General features: G+C 31.5%; 3 protein-coding genes across 3 annotated transcripts; 1 reads left to right on the forward strand and 2 right to left on the reverse strand.

Annotated features, from left to right (window-relative positions):
- Positions 1 to 3,855: 3,855 nt before the first annotated feature.
- LOC140864481 (uncharacterized) lies at positions 3,856 to 5,213 on the reverse strand. Its single transcript, XM_073268691.1, has 2 exons — positions 4,386 to 5,213; positions 3,856 to 4,125 (listed from the first exon to the last, which is right to left on the reverse strand). Exon 1 carries the CDS (start codon positions 5,202 to 5,204, stop codon positions 4,395 to 4,397), a length of 810 nt encoding a protein of 269 aa, XP_073124792.1. The 5' UTR covers positions 5,205 to 5,213; the 3' UTR covers positions 3,856 to 4,125; positions 4,386 to 4,394.
- Positions 5,214 to 9,956: 4,743 nt separating this feature from the next.
- On the reverse strand, positions 9,957 to 11,802 carry LOC140862688 (uncharacterized). Its single transcript, XM_073265720.1, has 2 exons — positions 10,454 to 11,802; positions 9,957 to 10,182 (listed from the first exon to the last, which is right to left on the reverse strand). Exon 1 carries the CDS (start codon positions 11,769 to 11,771, stop codon positions 10,464 to 10,466), a length of 1,308 nt encoding a protein of 435 aa, XP_073121821.1. The 5' UTR covers positions 11,772 to 11,802; the 3' UTR covers positions 9,957 to 10,182; positions 10,454 to 10,463.
- Positions 11,803 to 15,610: 3,808 nt separating this feature from the next.
- On the forward strand, positions 15,611 to 16,267 carry LOC140861858 (uncharacterized). Its single transcript, XM_073264857.1, has one exon. It carries the CDS (start codon positions 15,611 to 15,613, stop codon positions 16,265 to 16,267), a length of 657 nt encoding a protein of 218 aa, XP_073120958.1.
- The last annotated feature ends 4,397 nt before the right edge of the window (positions 16,268 to 20,664 follow it).

Here is a 20,664-nt window from a genome sequence, read left to right on the forward strand (position 1 = left end):
AAATGTCTATTTTTTTCTGAGATGAATTTATATTTTAAAAACTTATAACTATTTTTTAAAAAAACTGCATTTTTAATTTTATAATTTTGTCATTTTGTGATGTTGGTATTCTTCTATATTTTAAAATTTCAATTTTAATCCTACCTCTTTCGATTTTTGATAATTTCAGTCATATCATATCGAATATTGATGTGATATTTTACAACTCTCCATCGATCTCTACATTGGTGCCACGTTAGATAATAATCTAAAATTGCCATAAATAATGTAGCAGTATTTTTTTAAAAAAAAATAATTGTGATACTCAATATTTTAATGGCTCAATTCGTACATGAAATCGAGTTCGGTGAGACCAATTTTCATCAAAGCATATTCGTTATAATAAACACCAATTAATCATTGATGGTGATATACGTAATTTTCATCTCTATATCATGTGGAGGTTTTCTATGTTAATTTCAAAATCAGCGAAGATTTATGCTGATTTAGTCTGATAAAACGGACCCAGTGCATGTTTTTTTGTCAAAACTAGACTGATTGTGATTACACAAAATTTCTTATATCGATTTATAATTTTGTAAGACATATCTTTTAATTGATCTCATCCATTTAAAAAGATCACTTATTTTTTGTTTCAATTGAATTAACATGTCACTAATCTATCTTATATGAATCTGTACGAAACTGTCTCACATAGTTCGTGTGTTTGTGAATAATTTTGTAAAAAAAAATTACATATATTTTATTTTTCCACTAGCAATGCGGCATTAAATTTAATAATATTATATCTTAAACAGAAAATTCATAATAAATTGAGGTGCTAATTAAAATTAACTCAATTTTAACCTACACCATGTAACTTGGGTTTACTCGGGTGCGCCTGAATATACAGACAACTTGTATATTAATTAATTTGATTTGATTTGACTCGGTTTGTTAAAATTGCAGAAAAGTCTTTCACGTTACCAAAGTCACGCGGCTTACATTTTTTTAGTTATACGTAATGTCATAGATACAAATTATATATATAATAAACAAGTGGATTGTGATTTTTATATTCATGATATTTTCAGCATCTTGTTACAAATATATTTTTAAGATACGGCATCGCTTTGGTTTGAGGTATGATATAAATAATATATAGATAAATAATATAATATAATAAAAAATAAATAAGAAATAATAGTTAAAATTGTATTGGATTTGATTGATAGATTATGGTTTGTTTGATTTGATTGATTAAATTTTATATAAAAATATTAAATGACTATTTTGTCCTTTTAATAATAAATAAAATAAAATATATATTATTTATAAGGGGTAATATAGTAATTTAAATTCAATGATTTGATTGATATGAGATAAATAATTAATGATTTGATTGAAGTAAAATAAATAGTTAATATATAGATAAATAATATGATGAGAAGAACGTGGAATGAGATGAGATGAATTATACATATATTAGTAATACAGTGAACAAAACGGTGCCTATGATAATTTATATTAGTTATATGGTAAATATTTGATTTAATTTCGTCCCGCGGTTAATTTAATAAATATCTAGTGTAGTACAAAACTTCGAGCCATAAATAAATAATTTTTCCCATTTGCAATTATTATTATAATATATAATTAATAATGATGAGGATGGTGATATATAATTCAAAAAAATAAGTCAAATGAGGGTAGGTGAACCGGCTGCATGTATCTTCTTCAAATAATAATTTCTAGAAATAAAAAACAAACTCGTGACCATATATCCCTTGAATCACTGTTCAACTTTCATTATTGAGATCCTAAAATAATTATTTCTAGAAATGAAAAAAAAAAAAACAAACAAACTTGTGACTATATATCCCTTGAATCACTGTTCAACTTCCATTATTGACATCCTGAATATTTCTGTGCATAGAACCTGATGCGTTTAAAAAATTTCGCATTAAATAAATTAATTTAAATCGGTAATCATGAATCAATTTTTTCAATAAGTTGAAGCGAATGATCCCAAAATATTTATGTGTATAAAAAAAACATGTGAGATGACTCGCCCAAATGTGAAGCCACTTCGATGCTCAAGTCAGTATAGAATTCAATTAAAAAAAATATGAAAATTGCAAGAGATATATAAAACATGTAAAAGACATTAGTGAGATGTGTAAAAAAAAAGATTGGGAGACGTTATGAAAAAGTACAACCTACCTTAATAAGGATTAGAATCCCTTATTTAGTTATTTATAGGAAGAGAGTCTCATTTTATGTAAAATTTTAATATATAATCAACTAAAATTATGAATATCTATGCAATATTATGATATATGTCTAAAATGTAAATAAAAAAATGATAAGATTTTTATCATTTTATCATATAATCGGAACCAATTTCATGATTCTTCGGATGAGCTGAGCTGGCTCCATCAGATTTGAGTAATTTTTTTAAAGAAAAATTAGAAAATATTTTTTAAAATGTATAAATACAATATTTATTCTTATGTATTAATCTTTTGTACAACAATTTAAAATAAAACCTTCGAAATTTACGATGAATGGTAACCATGGTTTTCTAGTTATTGGAACGTATGTAAATATAGTGGTTTAAGTTTGAGGTATATATATATATATATATATTTATATATATCTTTGATAAATGATCGAATATATGTGGTTTTAAAGTTATGGTAATGTTGTAACTTAAATTCCTTAAGCATACATGAATACCGAAACATAAAAAAAAAAAAAAAAATGTAACATAATGTATTCCGAATTTCCGATCCTTCTCACTGAACCCACTTGAAGTTTCTTACATAAATATATTTTGATACATCGATTCGAGTGGCAGTTTGCGTGGAAATTCAAAACAAAGTCTTTAAAAATGCAGTGTGTATACGACTATTAAGTAATAGGGTTATTTCAGAATTTGTCTAAGTTGACTCTATAGCTAGATTTATTGCTACATCTGTCGATTACCATGTTTTTCTTCTCTAAATTTATTGATTGATTACAATTGTTACCAATTTATAACTAATTTTGTTGACCGGAAGATTCAAATGGAAACTGAAATTGGAAATTTTCATGATGATATGTTTTTTAAATATAGGATGGGCAGTTTTTCATATATATATATATATACATATATATATATATTTAAAACAGTAGAAAATTAATTTTATACATCCATATGTTAATTTTTTTTCCATGCATGCATGGACTGATAATATTAATTGTTTAATCAAAATTATTTTTTTGAGTTTTTATTTTAGTTTTATCAGTATTAATGATACTATGCGAAAACATATATCTTGCGAAAAAAATTAATACATAGCTAATATGTTGGTTCTAATTTTAAGTATTGTATATATAGCTGAATCCTATATTGATATTGAGTGGAAAAGGACGCATATTATGGTAGTGTTATAAAGTTTGTTAAAAAAAATGTTAAAAAGTGTTTCTTATAAACTATCTCGAACATTACCCCATAGATCGTACATGCTAATTATTATCTTTGGCATCCGCATTTGATTTCTATTGTTATTATTAATTATAAATTGAATAAATGCTGCATAAAATTCAAGCTCAAATATTATAACGTCTATTAGAATTGAAGAAATCATTTAATTAAGTTGATAATTAGTTTATATATTATATATACATATCTATGCATACATACTAGCTAACATATATATATATATATAATCGACAAAATAATTATTTATATCATAAAAATATATTATGTGATTAATTTCCTTTTCTTTTAATTTTTTTCTTTTGAAGAATAATATGCGATTTCTAGGAGGAACTAGATGATAGTGACAATGAAAGCCATGTGCTCGAAAGGGAAACTTAATAGAGCAAAAATAACCGAAAAGACAGATTTCACATTTTATTGAATTACACAGTAACTGGATGACTGAAGTAAATGCAAACTCTGCACATGCAAAGTGATTAACAAAAACATATATCATGAAACGTCACACAAACTACATTTTTAAATAATAATAATTAAAAATAAAAAGAAGAAACAAGGCGGAAATTATTGAATTTATATATTCTTGCTGGACTGCTTTACTTGGGGTCTCTTTCCAAAAATCTTTTCCAGTCCATCTTTATTTCGGACAATCTAGTCGCCTGCATGAAAATATTGACTTGATGTTGAAAAAGCATCTATATATCAATTATAAATAAGCTTGTAATTAACTAAATTAATATAGTCTTACGTGTCTGCATGCATGCATGCATGTTAATTAAAAGTTAATCAACTTTAGATGATGATATTTTTATAAAACAAAAAAGCTATATATGCATTACTTTTCTTTTTATCAAACAAAGTGTTATATTGACATGAGAGGATATTAATTGCAAGGCAATAAATAGTTGAATAATGTTACCCGACATGATCACGGATAGTGGGGTGGAGGAGGAGAAGTATATTTATAAACGGGTGGTGGTGGTGGTGGAGATTTGTATTTGTAAACTGGTGGCGGTGGTGGAGGTGGGGATTTGTATTTGTAAACTGGTGGCGGTGGTGGTGGAGGAGATTTATATTTGTAAACCGGCGGTGGAGGCGGTGGAGGAGATTTGTATTTGTAAACAGGAGGAGGTGGTGGTGGAGGAGATTTGTATTTGTAAACAGGCGGTGGAGGCGGTGGAGGAGACTTATACTTGTATACGGGGGGTGGTGGCGGCGGAGGAGACTTGTACTTGTAGACGGGGGGTGGCGGCGGCGGGGGAGATTTGTACTTGTAGACCGGAGGTGGTGGTGGAGGAGGAGATTTGTATTTATAAACTGGGGGTGGTGGTGGAGGGGGTGATTTATACTTGTAAACTGGAGGTGGTGGTGGAGGAGATTTGTACTTGTAAACGGGTGGTGGTGGGGACTTATATTTGTACACTGGGGGTGGTGGTGGTGGTGGAGATTTATACTTGTAGACTGGAGGTGGCGGCGGAGGAGGAGACTTGTATTTATACACGGGTGGCGGTGGAGGAGGAGGAGACTTATACTTATAAACCGGCGGGGGTGGTGGTGGAGGGGATTTATACTTGTAAACTGGTGGAGGCGGCGGTGGGGATTTGTATTCGTAGGGAGGCGGAGGAGAAGAGTATTTGTAGTCAGCAGTGGTTAAAGAAGGCAAGGCAAGAGCCACCACTGCCACAAGCAAAGCGGCAAGCACAGAAGCCATTGCAGAGCCTTTTGCTTTTGCTGCCATGTTTGTGTTTTTGTTAGCTACTTTAACCTCTATTTATAATAGCTTAAGTTCTAACATGCCTAGTTAATTAATCATGGTAAAATAGGTAGACTAATTAAAGTAAAGTTTGACTCGTAAATTATACTGGAGGGTCATATGCACTCTAGAAAATTCATTTCAAAATTAAACAAATTTTATAATTATTAAATAAAATTTAATACTGATTGGGTCCCTATATCAATTGGTTGTCAATATAAGATTTGACTACTTGGTGTGAATTCTATAGATACTTGCTGCCATTTGTTCTTGAATTGCTGCATGCCAGCATATGTACCAAGTAAATAATTTATTTATTATTACATTTATAAATAATAGCAGTTAGGTCATCTTTCACAATTATATTTGGCCTTGGGAAATTTTGGATAATTCTATTTTAACCACATAGTTAAGGGAGTTCGTTTTGGTCTTTGTTAATTAATTTTGTTAAATTAATTAATTACACCAAAGTAAAGGGATATAATAATTATACATTATTTTTTAAACAATACTATTAAATTTTTTAAAAAACATACAAAGAAACTAAATTAAACCCAAATCTCCCGATATAATTATTTAATAATAAATTAATAATTAGCTTGACTTAAAAAATGTAAATCTAACAAGAAAAATTAATTAAAGGGTAAGTTTTTAAAGTAATTATATATATTTATATTAATTTCTAGTTAAATTATTTTATTTGAAATTTTATATATATAGTTTTTAATTATATTAAATGTTTTTAAAATTAAATATTATTATATTAATAATAAAATTTTTACCAATTAACAATTTCTCCGTATAATTTCTCTATTCTCAAGATTTCTTTTGTCAATAAATAAATTTTTTAATAATATAAGACTATTTACTTGATAATGTTTAAATTAAAATTTTTAAATATGTTTTTAATATTTTGAACATATAAGATTTATCATAATATACGTACATTTTTTCATGCATAAATTGATTGTTTAAAAAATAATATAATTATTATTTAACTGATAATTAATTAATTTAACAAGATTAATGAACAAGGCCCAAAATATTGTGAGGGTCCCCGCTATAGGGATCCTATTCTTATTAATTGGGGGTTATTAGCTGATAAAGTAATTATATGTTACATATATCTTAATTATTTTTACGTGGTTTTTCTACTTAGATGCAAGCTAATAAAATAATTATCACAAAAGAAAATTGTAGTGGAACAAAATAAACAATTAATACTTCATTATATATATGTATATATAAATTTCATACTTCGTTGATTTGGATATTGAAGAAAATTTAAACTTTGAATATGGAAAGAATACAATATTGGGAATTGCATGCAGCCAATAAGATTGAAAATATATACATTAATCTTTCGTGCATGCATGTTAAAGTTAAGGAAATCGTACGTGATCAACTTTAAATAGTTTTTATATGTCATAATTATGATATATTATTATCGTTAAGGTACTAGTTAACCAAAGAATATTATCTCTCTATATGTAACTAATTGCGATATTAAATAGAATATTCTCTTGCATGACCTGACAATACTGACGTACTGATATTATTTCAGTAATGGTATGGAGGAGAAGGAGAATTGTATTTGTAAACTGGAGATGGTGATTTATATTTATAGACTGGGGGAGGTGGAGGAGGAGGGGACTTATATTTATAGACCGGAGGAGGTGGTGGAGACTTGTATTTGTAGACTCGAGGTGGTGTAGATTGGAGGTAGCGGTGGAGGTGATTTGAATTTGTACATTGGACGAGGTGGTGGGGGAGATTTGTATTAGTAAACTGGAGGCGATGGTACGTACTGGCGGAGACTTGTTCTTGTAATTAAATTGGTGGTGGTGGCGACTTGTATACTCGAGATGGTGGTGGGGGAGATTTGTATTTATATATTGAAAGTGGTGGTGGAGATGACTTGCATGTATGTATAAATTAGTGGTACTGGTGGTGGAGATTTTGTACGTACTAGTACGTACACTTGTGGTGGTGGAGACTAATATTTGTATATTGTAGGTGGTGGTGATGGTGTAGGAGGAGGTGATTTGTATTTATATACTCGAGGTGGCCGTGGTGGAGATTTGTACTTGTAGATCGGATCGAGATGGAGGAGGCTTATATTTGTATACGTGTGGCGGTGGAGGAGACTTGTATTTATAAACAGGAGGTACTGGAGGAGAAGATTTATATTTATGCATACTGGTGGAGGTGGAGGGGATTTGTGCTTGTTAACTGGTGGTGGTGGAGGGGAAGATTTGTACATATAGACTGGAGGTGGTGGTGGAGGTGATTTGTACTTGTAAATTGAAGAAGGTGGTGGTGGTGGCGATTTATATTTATACATTAATTGGAAGAGATGGTGGGGGAGATATGTATTTATATATCGAAAGTTGTGATGGTAGAGATGAATATTTGTAATCCGCCGGGGTGGCGAGGAAGGAGATAAATATTTATAGTCCGCATTTGTTAGGGAAGAGAAGCCAAGAGCCAGTGTGGCCATTTTAGAGACCCTCGCTTTTGTTAATTACCATATATGGTTGTCGCTGACTCGCTTGTTGTCCTCAGCAAGTCTTGCCTCTATGTATAGTTGAGGTTCTACTATCCAAACCTATGTATAAATTATCGTGGTACATGATATTTGTTCATATTAAAATAAAATAGGCTTTGCAACTAAAGTAAGATACAGAAAATTCAATCAAATCGAGAATACACAATGTATTCAGAATTGATTAAATATATAATACTATAAAAAAATATTAATATTTTTAAATTTTTATTTGATTTGCCCATTGAAATAGCAAATATAATAATATTTTGTCAATGTTTTATAATGTTCTTAAGAATCTGACTTTTGAATGGTTGCTGGCATTTGTTGTATAATGCTTGCAAGCTAAGCGAAAGAATGTAAATAATTACTATAGCTAGGACCTGCATGATTCATAGATGATTATTACTATTTATTATATTTCATTTGGCCTCCCCTTTGTTCAACGCGGAAACTTTGGATGATTTTATGTTAAGCAGAGTTTTTAATTTAATAATATATATATCATGTCAAGAAACATAAGTCTATTTTTTTTTATTTAATAAAATCGTGTGAGATGATATGACAAATCAATTTTGTGGGATATATTTTTCATTTGGGTAATTCATGATGAAAAAAATATTAACATTTATGTCAAATTTATTATTTTTAATTTTACTTATGAGTAGGATTGGTCCATTCAGTTCACACCATCACATAAGATATCTACTATTTTTATTTTTGCGCAGTGACAAATCAAAATCATTAATCATGTATTAATTTATACTTGAAAATTTTCTGATTTATGTAAATTATAAAACTAAATGTACTTTCTCTGCTGAGCTTACTGCATGAGGATTGTTTGACGTTTATGCGCCCCACAAATGCAAGGTGAGTTGATAATGCATGACACGTATGTATTTTATACTACAAACTATGTTACTTATGGTTTTAAAATAATTTTAAAAAAACTTTGGAAAAAAAACTGATATATTTTTTTCTTATTTAAAGTTTTAATCTACGGGTTATTTGGCGGACTTTCTATAAGAAATTTCTCCTTCTAATATTTTTTGTCTGTACTTGATGCACTCTTATATAGATATACATATACATTTGAAAACTTTGTGTGAAAATAATCCGCAATTTAACTTACATATAGATATTTGGTTGAGTTGGCAAAATATTTAATAATATAATATTAGGTAGAGTGGTTGTACCTGTGGCTCTTTGTTTTAAAATTTTTCAGAAAAAACTTATGAAAAGGCCGATTGAATGTCAAATCACTTTGTATGAAAAATATAATTCAATTTTATATTTATACCATTTTTAAAATATACAAAAATTAACCTTTTAATTCTACGTTAAATCGCCCGCCATAGGCCCATAACTTCTTTTTCATTACACGATCGAATTCACATTGTATTTCAATATTTTGTTTGATCTTATTTATTTATTAGTAATATTAATTATTACTATTTTTGTTTTTGATTTTGTTTTTGTTTTCTTCTGTGATCCATTTAAAAAAAAACAATTTAGGCTCTTTTTTTTGCAATTAATTAATCTGGCAATCGGATCTTAGAGTGTTAATGTAATCGGCGGTACAATGTTATTTTTTAAAAAAATCTTGATTTTTAGTGCTAACAATTAACAACCACGGCATATGTTACAGCAAAAGCGATGCTCGATCTACACTTGCTTGAGCAATTCATTTGAACTTTATTAATATTTGAATATATATATATATATATATATTCTTCACAAAAATCATTATGGTGACCTTAATTATGACAATGAATTAACTTGTGACTAAAAATATTCCGAGCCTCAACTGGGTTGACGATGGGTTCGGTTTCAGTGTTCTCCGATACTTTTTAATAGTTATATTAGGTACCCTTTAGTTTGAAATATAAGATGATGAAATATTTATAATACGTCGATATTATTATCACCACATTTGTGAATTAATACTTGAGGTTAATTTTGATAGCTCTACATTTGGTACTAGTTTTTAAAGTTCCAATCCACTAAATAAAGTAATAGATCATCATTAATTGTGTCTTAGCGACAAAGTAATTTCTTTTTTATACCTGTTTTTGCGAGTTAATATAAATATATAATAATATAATAAATATCACAAACAAAATTTTAGATGAACAAAAATGACTAGAAATTATATATAGATATATAAATTTCACATTTAGTTGATTTGGGAATTGAAATAAATTTAAACTTTAAATATGCAAAGAATACAATATTGGGATTACAGCCACAAGAATTGAAAGCACGTAAAAATAAAATAAAAAAGAGAAAGTGCGAAAATAATTTAATATAATTAATATTGAGTTTTTTATTTATGTTCCCTTGGGAAGTCTTTATTTCAAATTCCCTAAGAAAAATAGCTTTCTGCCCATCACCTTTATTTTAGAATAATCCTGATACCTGCACAAAAAGATTGAGTTGAGGTTAAATAATTAATCATGTTAGATATTATAATCAACTAATTACTTAAAGTAAGTTTACGTGCATGCATGTTAAAGTTAAGGAAATCATAATCAACTTTAGTTATTGTTAATACCAATATCTTATCATGAATATTATTATTAAAGAAACACGTGTACGTTATTTTTAGTTAATGAAATTGTAGTATCTTTATACGTAACGAATTGCAGGAAAATAAATAAAATATATTGCATTGTCAGTCATTACTTACGAATATGGTCTCAGTAGTATGGAGGAGGAGGAGATTTGTACTTGTAAACTGGAGGCGGTGATTTGTATTTATAGACTGGGGGTGGAGGAGGAGGAGACTTGTACTTGTATACGGGAGGAGGAGGGGACTTGTATTTGTAGACTGGAGGTGGTGGAGATTTATATTTGTAGACCGGAGGTGGTGGAGGTGGAGACTTATACTTGTAAACCGGTGGTGGAGGGGACTTGTATTTGTACACGGGCGGCGGTGGTGGGGGAGACTTGTACTTGTAAACTGGTGGTGGAGGGGACTTGTATTTGTATACTGGTGGCGGTGGTGGTGGAGACTTGTACTTGTACACTGGTGGTGGAGGGGATTTGTATTTGTACACTGGGGGCGGTGGTGGTGGAGATTTATACTTGTAGACTGGAGGAGGAGGAGACTTGTATTTGTATACTGGTGGTGGTGGCGGTGGAGATTTGTACTTGTAGACCGGAGGTGGAGGGGATTTGTATTTATATACTGGGGGTGGTGGTGGTGGAGATTTGTATTTGTAGACTGGAGGTGGAGGAGACTTGTATTTGTATATTGGTGGCGGTGGTGGTGGAGATTTGTATTTGTAGACCGGAGGTGGAGGGGATTTGTATTTGTATACCGGAGGAGGTGGTGGAGGTGATTTGTATTTATACACTGGCGGTGGTGGTGGTGGAGATTTGTACTTATAAACTGGAGGTGGAGGAGACTTGTATTTGTAGACTGGGGGTGGTGGTGGAGGAGATTTGTACTTGTAGACTGGAGGTGGTGGGGATTTGTATTTGTAGACTGGGGGTGGTGGTGGAGGAGATTTGTACTTGTAGACGGGAGGCGGAGGGGATTTGTATTTGTATACTGGGGGTGGTGGTGGTGGTGATTTGTATTTGTAGACTGGAGGTGGTGGAGGAGAGTTGTATTTGTATACTGGGGGTGGTGAAGGTGGTGATTTGTACTTGTAAACCGGAGGTGGTGGTGGAGGGGACTTGTATTTGTATACTGGAGGTGGTGGTGGAGGAGATTTGTACTTGTAAACCGGTGGTGGTGGAGATTTATATTTGTACACCGGGGATGGTGGTGGAGGAGACTTGTACTTGTAATCCGAAGGCGGGGGTGGTGGAGGTGATTTATATTTATAAACCGGAGGCAGTGGTGGAGGAGATTTGTATTTGTACACCGGAGGTGGTGGTGGAGGAGATGAATATTTGTAGTCGGCATTTGTTAGAGAAGGCAAGCCAAGAGCCAGCACTGCCACAAGCACTGTGGCCATCATGGTGGCCATTTTAGATCCCCTCGCTTTTGTTACCATCTCTGCTTTTTTGCTTAGCTTGTTGTCCTTTGCAAGTGTCTGCTCTATTTATAGTTGATGTTCTACTATTATCATGGTGTTTGGTATTTGTGTATATTAAAATAAAACAGGCTTCCAAATAATTAAAAATATATATATATTTCTAAAGTGTGAGTTGCCCATTCAAATAGCAAATAAATAATCTTTTTCATTATTATATAATGCTTTACAAGTTTTAACAATTTGACTTTTTAACGAGGAAAATTTGTAATTTGCTGGCATTTGTTGTATAGTGGCTGCAAGCTATGAAATTAAAATAATTAATATATATAGTACCTGCATGATTCATATATAGATAATTATTAATGTATATCATTTGGCCTCTCTTTGTTCAACGCAGAAACTTTGGATAGTTTTATGTTAAGCAGACCTTTTAGAGGGTGTTTGGTTAAACTTATTAAAAACAACTTATAAGCTCTTATATAAGTTGTTTTTAATAAGTTTAACCAAACACCCTCTAAAAGGTCTGCTTAACATAAAACTATCCAAAGTTTTTGCGTTGAACAAAGAGAGGCCAAATGATATACATTAATAATTATCTATATATGAATCATGCAGGAGCTTATAAGTTATTTTTGGAGCTTATAAGCTGTCAGGTCTTATTTTAAAAATAAGTTGTTAAAGTGTTTGGATGAACTTATTTTTAACAACTTAAATATATTGATGCGTTTGGTATTATAAGATCTTTTTATTGTTGAAATTACCAAAAAGAGTAACATACTATAAAAATAATTTAAATACTAACATACATTTAAAAATAGTTTTAAATTTATTATAAATATTAAATATATATTAAAAAAATAAATATATTTTAATTTTAATTTAGAAAAAAAATTGATAAATTATGTATAAAAAATGGATAGAGGACGTTGTGAGAATTTAATAAAATATATAAGGATAATATGATGAAGTAAAATATCAAAATAAGATCTTTTTAAAAAAAATACCCTCCCCCTTACTTTTTTAAAAATAGCTTATAAGCTGTCAAAGAGCTTATTTTGACAGCTTTTAAGTTGTTTGACAAAAAAAATGCCAAACAAACTTAAAGAGCTTATAAGCTCTGAAACAACTTATAAGCTATTTTCAAGAGCTTATAAGCTCTCCCAAACACCCTCTTAATCTAATATCATATAATGTGAAGAAGAATAAGTATATATAGTTTGTGGTGTAAGGGCATCCGCATTGGTGGATGTTAATCCACATTAATCCACCTTCCACGTCTTAAAAACAGTGGGGTCCACATGCCACATATTAATTAGATTAAAATTTTCAATTATTAACACACACTCACGTTCATTTAATTTCAACATTCATTATTAATAGGTCCCACTGTCTGCTTATTCTTTCAAAAAATGAGAAATAATGTGTTAATTGAAATGAATTCCGTGGTGACATGTCAATTAATCTGATCATTCATATTGGTACATTAATTGATATTAATATTAATTGATATTAATAACATCAAATATTGTACCAATGTAGATGCTCTAATAATTAATAAATCAACATCATGTATATTCACTTGAGAATTAATAAAGGCGATCAGTTAAAATGGTGGTGTCCGCTTCAATCTTAATGGGAAAATTGTCAAATTTATGCAAATTATAAATTGTCTTCAGAGATTGCTGTGTATTTTTTTTCCCTTTTTTTCCTCTTAAAACTTAAATTGTATCTTATCAAAAAAAAAACTTAAAATTTATATCTATATCTTTTTTTAGGCTGTGCGAGAATTTAATTTTGGTATTGAGGTGTAGTTCATTTGACAATAACTCTTAAGTGTGAGATAAGATCTCGAGTTCGATCGAGATTCAATTTTCCAACTAAAAACAAAAAATAAAAAAATTCAATCTTATATTCCTATCTTTTTATAAATTTGGATTATTCGTAAAAAGGTGATTCGGCACTCGATCTTTTAAAAGTATATTCAGAAATTTCACCTTTTAACACACGTTGAATATCTCAACATAACTTCTTTTTAATTTAACGTATTCACACATCATTTGAATATATTTTACTTGTTTCTTATTTATTTATTATTATTGTTACTTTCTTCTCTCTTTTTTTCCTTTTTTTTAATAAAAAAAATGAAAATTAGGCTCTTTCTTTACAATTTCCATGTCTCTTTTTACGTCGTAACTTTAAATGTTTTTGTCTGAAGTAAGATTCAGTCAACACGGAACTTCACCTATGTACATTTATATATGTAGAATAAATAAATTATGATTTATGGTTTTAACTTCCTTATATTTATTATAATGCATACAGCTACATTTAAATTTTTAGTTTTTTGTTAACAATATTATAATTCTATGTTTTATTTATTTTTGTGGAAAAGTATTGTAATTTTTTTGTTTTTCGTTGATAAGTGTTTGTTTTATGTTTTCTAAATAAATAAATCTAATAATCAATAGCTCAATACAAAAACAGGTAGCAGACTAGCTAGCAGAAAGAATAGACCTACTTTTTATTCTTTATCTTACTTTATTATTTTTTGAATTAACTAAATTTCTTTAATCGTTTAAATTTGGAATAAAAAAATCGTATCCTAATTTAATTGACAATAAAACTAAAATTATTAAGCAAACATTATCTTCTCTTAGCCATTAGATGTTTTTTTATTTATCAAAATGACATTAATATTTGATGTCTTTTTATAAGAAAATGTCACTCGTCTTTAAAATTGATGTATTTATTGCGTTTTTTACTATTTATTTATGAAAACATTGTATTTTTAATTTTAAAATTATTTTTTATTTTTTATTTTTTATTTTTAACAAACACAAATTTTAAAAATACGCAACACGTGCACGAAAGTATTAGTCACCGTAAAATATTTTTTAAAACGATAATGAATTTAGAGTTGGGAATATGTAACGAATATGACGATTTTTCTTAGTTAGGTACATATTCAAATTAATTAACATTAAAAAATAATATTTACATATTGAAAGAACATGTTGTGCACATGTCTTTTAAATTATTTCCTTATTGCATTCAATTTCTATATTTATAGTTTTGCCTTTCTTAGAACATGTTTTAAAATTGGTAATATCAGATATATCTTGATTCAAAATATGTGATTTCTGATGATATATTGTTTCCATGCTTTGTAGGTTTTTATTTATGGAAACATATTGAAGATCTATTTATAGGAGTGCTTGGACCGATCAGATAGACAAGAACGAGAGAAACAATCAAGAGAGAAGAGAGTGAAACGTAGAGAGCAAAATACATAGAGAAAGTACTGCAGAAATTCTAGAGTATTGAAGATCGATCATTGAAGAATTTCTGAAGAGATACTACTGCTACGTTGTGTTGCCAAGTAGTGTTGGAAACACTGAAGAACACATGAGTGAAGTGTTGTTCAGAAAGTGTTTCTTTGGTTTTCATTTTTTGGTTTAGAACTTCCTATTGGGTTATTATTCTAGTTCTTACTAGTTTTTAGGAAGTCTTTTATTTTTTCAATTTGTTGAAAAAAGTATTTTTTCATAAAACAATCGCTAGTTGGTTTTTTTGTAAACTGATTTGATTTTCTAGTGATTATTTCGCCATGAGGCATCGTACAAGTACTTAGTACTTGTGCATAATTATCTGTGTGCTATTTTCTTTTGCTGTTAGTTAATTATTCTGCTGCATAGTGTTATCGTGAAGTGTTGACAACATTGAAAGATAACACACACTCGAAAAGTTTTCTGGTATTTCTGTGATTTCATACTATCCAAACCTTACAATTGGCGTCAGAGACATTCATTTGACGATACTAAGTGTGATTCTATTTTTGTGTTTGACAAGACATCACAATGGAGATACCTTATTCAGGAACTGCTCAACGCCCTCCAATCTTGGATGGATCCAACTATTCTATCTGGAAAGTAAGGATGCGTGTCTACATCAAATCGATTGATGAAAAGGCATGGCAGCGTGTGCTACAAGGATGGAATCCACCAAGGAGAACTGATGGAGAAGGAGATTTTCTCCTGAAACCAGAAACGGAATGGAATGCCGATGAAACTGCTGCTTCAAATATGAACAACAAAGCTCTTAATGCTATATTTACTTCTCTTGATTCTAATATGTTTTCACTGGTCACTAACTGTGTATGTGCTAAACAGGCTTGGGAAAAACTTCAAATGCACTGTGAAGGATCAGATAGTGTGCGTCGAACCAAAAGAAGGATTCTCACTACTCAGTTTGAAAATCTGAGAATGGAAGAGAGTGAGACAATTGATGATTATGAACGCCGCTTGAGGAAGATCGAGAATGAGGCAATTGATCTTGGTGATGCTATTTCAAATGAACACTTGGTGAGCAAAGTGTTGAGATCACTGTCGGAAAGATTTCAAATGAAGATTTGTGTCATTGATGAATCAAAAGACACATCAATTCTGGGATTTGATGAATTGATGAGTTCACTTCGAACATATGAGTTAGAGATGAATTTTGGAAAAAAAGGATAAAGGTAAGTCTATTGCACTTCAAGTTTCTAATGACTCATACAATGATTTTGTTGATCTGACACATGGAGTCAACGAGTCTGAATTAGGATATGATTCAATCGCCTTTCTTACCAAACAATTTGGTAACTACTTGAAGAGAATGAGAGATTATAAGAAACCTGGTCAGAAACCCAAAGTTTTGAATGCTCCTACTGTTGGAAAACCATTGAGGATATGCAGACCAGAACAGAATACCATCCCTTCAAAGAGTCAAAATCACTTTCAGAAAGAAGAAAAAACACTGAATATATCGAAGAAGTTTGAATCTGTGAAGTGTCATAAGTGCACAGGCTTCGGTCACTATGCTAATGAGTGCCCAACCAAACTTCGCAAAGGAATGTGTGCTTCCCTAAGTGATGATGAAACGACCCTAACTCTATAATTAATAAATAAATAAATATGCGGAATTTTTTTTTTTTTTTCTATTCCTACTAAATAAAATATGCACATATATGCCCATACATACATGCACAGAATAAAAAGATTTAAAATAAATAAATAATTAAATAACTTAAATAAAATTGCATTCTTTAAATAAAATAAATATCTGAGTCAAACATTTAATAAAAAATGCTGCAATAGAAAAAAAATGATGTAAAATTTGCATGCACAGAAAATATTCAAACCACAACCACTGAAAAATAATTAAAAAGTGTAACGTGCTGTCATAACTAAAACATGCAATGTGACTCAGACATCTATCACGGTCACGGGGTCACTGCATGTCCGCTCATATGTCCTCGCCGCCGGTAGGAGCTACATCCTCCTCTACGAACTCACCTGCACCATACCAGTGTAGTGAGCCTAGAGGCCCAACATGCTAACATAACAAGGGTTTAAAATAATTTAAAACAATTAAATATTAATACATAACATATACATGAATGATCATGCTTAAAAAAAAATATCATGGCATAAACATAACTTAAATTAACTTAAATAACATAATACATACATATTGTTGAGCAGTTAAATTTCTAACATCGCATGGTTGTATCCGTAGTGTAACCTTAAATCATATATTAAATACTGATCAGCGTGGAAACCAACATACGTGGCGGTGACGAATCACATCTTAAATTGGCAGTAAACTGCCCTTCAATAGTTCACATATGGAGACGAATCCCCCTTAAATTGTCACACTACTTCAACTTCCAACATAAAATATTTTATTATTGCTCAACCTTAAACATTTAATTATGCATAAAATTATTTTATGAATGCATGTACTTAAATAAAATGTGTGTCCTTCATATATATTTAATTTAATTTCTTACTAACATATAAATATTAAAATAACTTCAATGCATAAAAATAATTAAATATATAATCAGGACACATGCAATTTCTCATGGATTGTACTGGACTGCTGGCCCTACATCTCAAGCCCATTTACTTAAATCTGGCCCATTAACACTGAGACTGGCCCATTAACACATTTCTAAGCCCAATTAATTTTCCTAAGCCCATTAAATAATTAATCTGGCCCAATGTGCCCAAAAGCCCAAAGACTGGCCCAATAATTTCCATGGGCCCCCAAGGCCCATAAAATTAATGGACTCCCTTAATTAAATTAATTAAGCCCAAAATAAATAATTTGACTCAAAAATAATTAAATGGAACCCAATTAAGTTTGTGAGATTTAATTAGGCCCATTTAACACTCAAACTTAAATAATATCTTAAAAATAAAATACCCAAGCCCGGCCCACCGAACCCGGACCCGGACCACCTGACCCGACCCTAATATCTACCAGACCCGACCCAGGCCCTTGACCCGACCCGAAACCAAGCCTAGCCCTAAACCCGACGGCCCCCCCTTGTTTCTGCTGCGCACGCGGGCAGCAGCCCTTCTAGGGCTGCTGCCGCCCTGCTCCGGCCAGCCTTGGTCGGAGCCCCGCCGCCCAGACGTAGCCCACATCTGGGCGGTTCGAACCTAACCAAGACCCCGACCCCATGCAGCCCAAGGAACCCAGCTCGAGCACCCTTCCACGAACCCTAGCTGCGCACCCCATGGAGGCCGATCTGCACCAACTCCAAACCTGGGCTCGTTTGGCTCGAACCACTCGAACCACTCGAGTCCAGACCACCCTCTCTCGACCTAGGGACCCTCAACCAGCAGCTAGAACAACCATGGTTAGTAAAAACGTGAATATGATCAACCATTTCAAGAACCATATGCATACATCAAAACCGATTGAATTTCTTAAAGAAAACTTAAATAAAAATCGATGCATACACACACACACTATAACAACTGATATGGTACGAAAAATAGAGAAGGAATCATGCCTTTCACCGAAGAATTAAAAGAACAAAATTGCGTAGACGTTTCCGGGACGACGGGACGAAGATGGCTTGCTTTGGACCTTCAAAACGTGGCTATGGAGTCTCCTTGGCTGTTGACACAATGAAGAAGATGATGGAGAGTGGAGGTGAGGCGGCTGATGGTGATAGGCGTGGGGTTGGGGGTAGGTTTAGTCTAGGTTTTAAAATAGGTTAATAATTTAGAATAAAAATAATTAGGTAGATAATATAACATACAAATAAGATTTTAAACTTTTAAAATACCTACTAATCTAAAAAAAACATAAATCCCGAAATTATAATTTTAGGGAATTTTAAAAATAATTAAAAGTCATTAAAATGGCTAAATTTGGATAAAAATGGACTCCTAAAATTATATAAAATTAAATACTAAAAATTTTGAGGCAATAAAACTCAAAATAATATTTTAGGGCTCTAAAAAGGCTCATGAAATCAATTGGCTAGAAAGTTGTCATCTCGTCCGTCCACGGTCCCGTCTACGCGATAAAATAATTAAAATACTAAAAATCATAAAAATCACTAATTATGGGTTAAATGCTTAAAAATAAATTAAATCATGCACAAATAATTCACATAATTATTTAACCCATAAATCTAAGCTTTAAATAATTAAATTTCCTAATTATGCATGCGAATTTACGTATTTAAAAATACCGGGTGTTACAGATGATGAAGATGAGGAAGGAACAGAACAAGGAGAAGAAGAGACTCAAAATGCCCTTTCAGTTTTGGTGCTGCAGAAGAAACACAGTGTTATCACAGGTGTCACAACACTTGGTCACAACACTGACCAAAAGGTACTGTGTCTGAATGCATCTGTTTCTGGAGACTCAAATCAGGAAGCTGGTTAAGTAGAACTTTCTTGGGATAATGCTCAGAAGATGTATGAAGAATTGTATAATGACTGGATATTAAGGAACAAGACAAATTCTGCTTTAACAAAGGAGAACAGTGAACTGAAAGCTTTAGTGGCTAGACTTGAAGTTGTTCTGAGCAAGAAGGATTTAGAACTAGGCCATGGCAAAGAAGAGCTTGGAAGAGTCAATGCAACTTTCGCAAAGTATAATTCAAGCAAGACCAAGTTGGATTCAATTCTGATGATGGGAAAAGATGATAGAGCTGGTCTAGGATTTCATAATAGTAAGTTTGAAGTTGGGGAGTCGTCACAAACTATTTTTGTCAAAGAAAACAGTAACTCTGCTAGTGTTCCAATTGCAATTCCAAAGGAAAAACCAATTCCATTGAAGGCACAAGCTCCTGTTCAGAGAAAAAAACAAAGGAAGCGTAAGTTTGTTTGTCATTACTGTAACAAACAAGGTCACATCAAACCTTACTGCTATAAGCTCAGGTATGACTATATGTACTAGAATACCAGACAAGTGTTGCCATCAGTGTTGCCAACACTGAACCAGAACACTGCCAGGATGAAAAATACTGAGAAAAAGGTTTGGGTACCAAAAGCTAAATCCAGTTGTAATGTTGTTTATACTTCCTTGAAAACTAATGTTGCAGGTCATTGGTACTTCGACAGTGGTAGTTCACGCCACATGACAGGATTGAAGAAGTATCTTTCTGACTATGTTCAACAGGATAAAGGAAAAGTGACATATGGAGGAGGAGCCAATGGAAAGATTGTTGGAAAAGGAACTTTGAATGTAGAAGGACTGCCTAAGCTTCACAATGTTCTACATATTGAAGGATTAAATGCAAATCTTATTAGCATTAGTCAACTCTGTGATGATGATCTTTATGTTAAATTTGATAAGAATTTATGTCAAGTTTTTGATAAAAGTAATTCGTGTGTTTTGACAGGGTCTAGATCATCGGACAACTATTATCAACTTGGAGAGGAACTTGCTTGCAAATTCACCAAGGTTGATGATTTGAATTTATGGCATCAAAAGTTGGGACATGCCAACTTCAAAGCGTTGAAGAAACTGAGCCAGTATGATGCTGTACGGGGAATGCCAAATCTAACTTATGGAGTTCCATATGTGTGTGGGGACTGTCAAAAATATCTGAAGGGGAAAA

Source organism: Henckelia pumila, chromosome 4 (assembly GCF_033568475.1).
Source record: "Henckelia pumila isolate YLH828 chromosome 4, ASM3356847v2, whole genome shotgun sequence".
In the NCBI taxonomy this organism is placed as follows: domain Eukaryota; kingdom Viridiplantae; phylum Streptophyta; class Magnoliopsida; order Lamiales; family Gesneriaceae; genus Henckelia; species Henckelia pumila.

Coding starts and splice junctions, on each gene's coding strand:
- LOC140864481 (XM_073268691.1), bottom strand. CDS start 5,204: ATGGCAGCAAAAGCAAAAGGCTCTGCAATGGCTTCTGTGCTTGCCGCT.
- LOC140862688 (XM_073265720.1), bottom strand. CDS start 11,771: ATGGTAACAAAAGCGAGGGGATCTAAAATGGCCACCATGATGGCCACA.
- LOC140861858 (XM_073264857.1), top strand. CDS start 15,611: ATGGAGATACCTTATTCAGGAACTGCTCAACGCCCTCCAATCTTGGAT.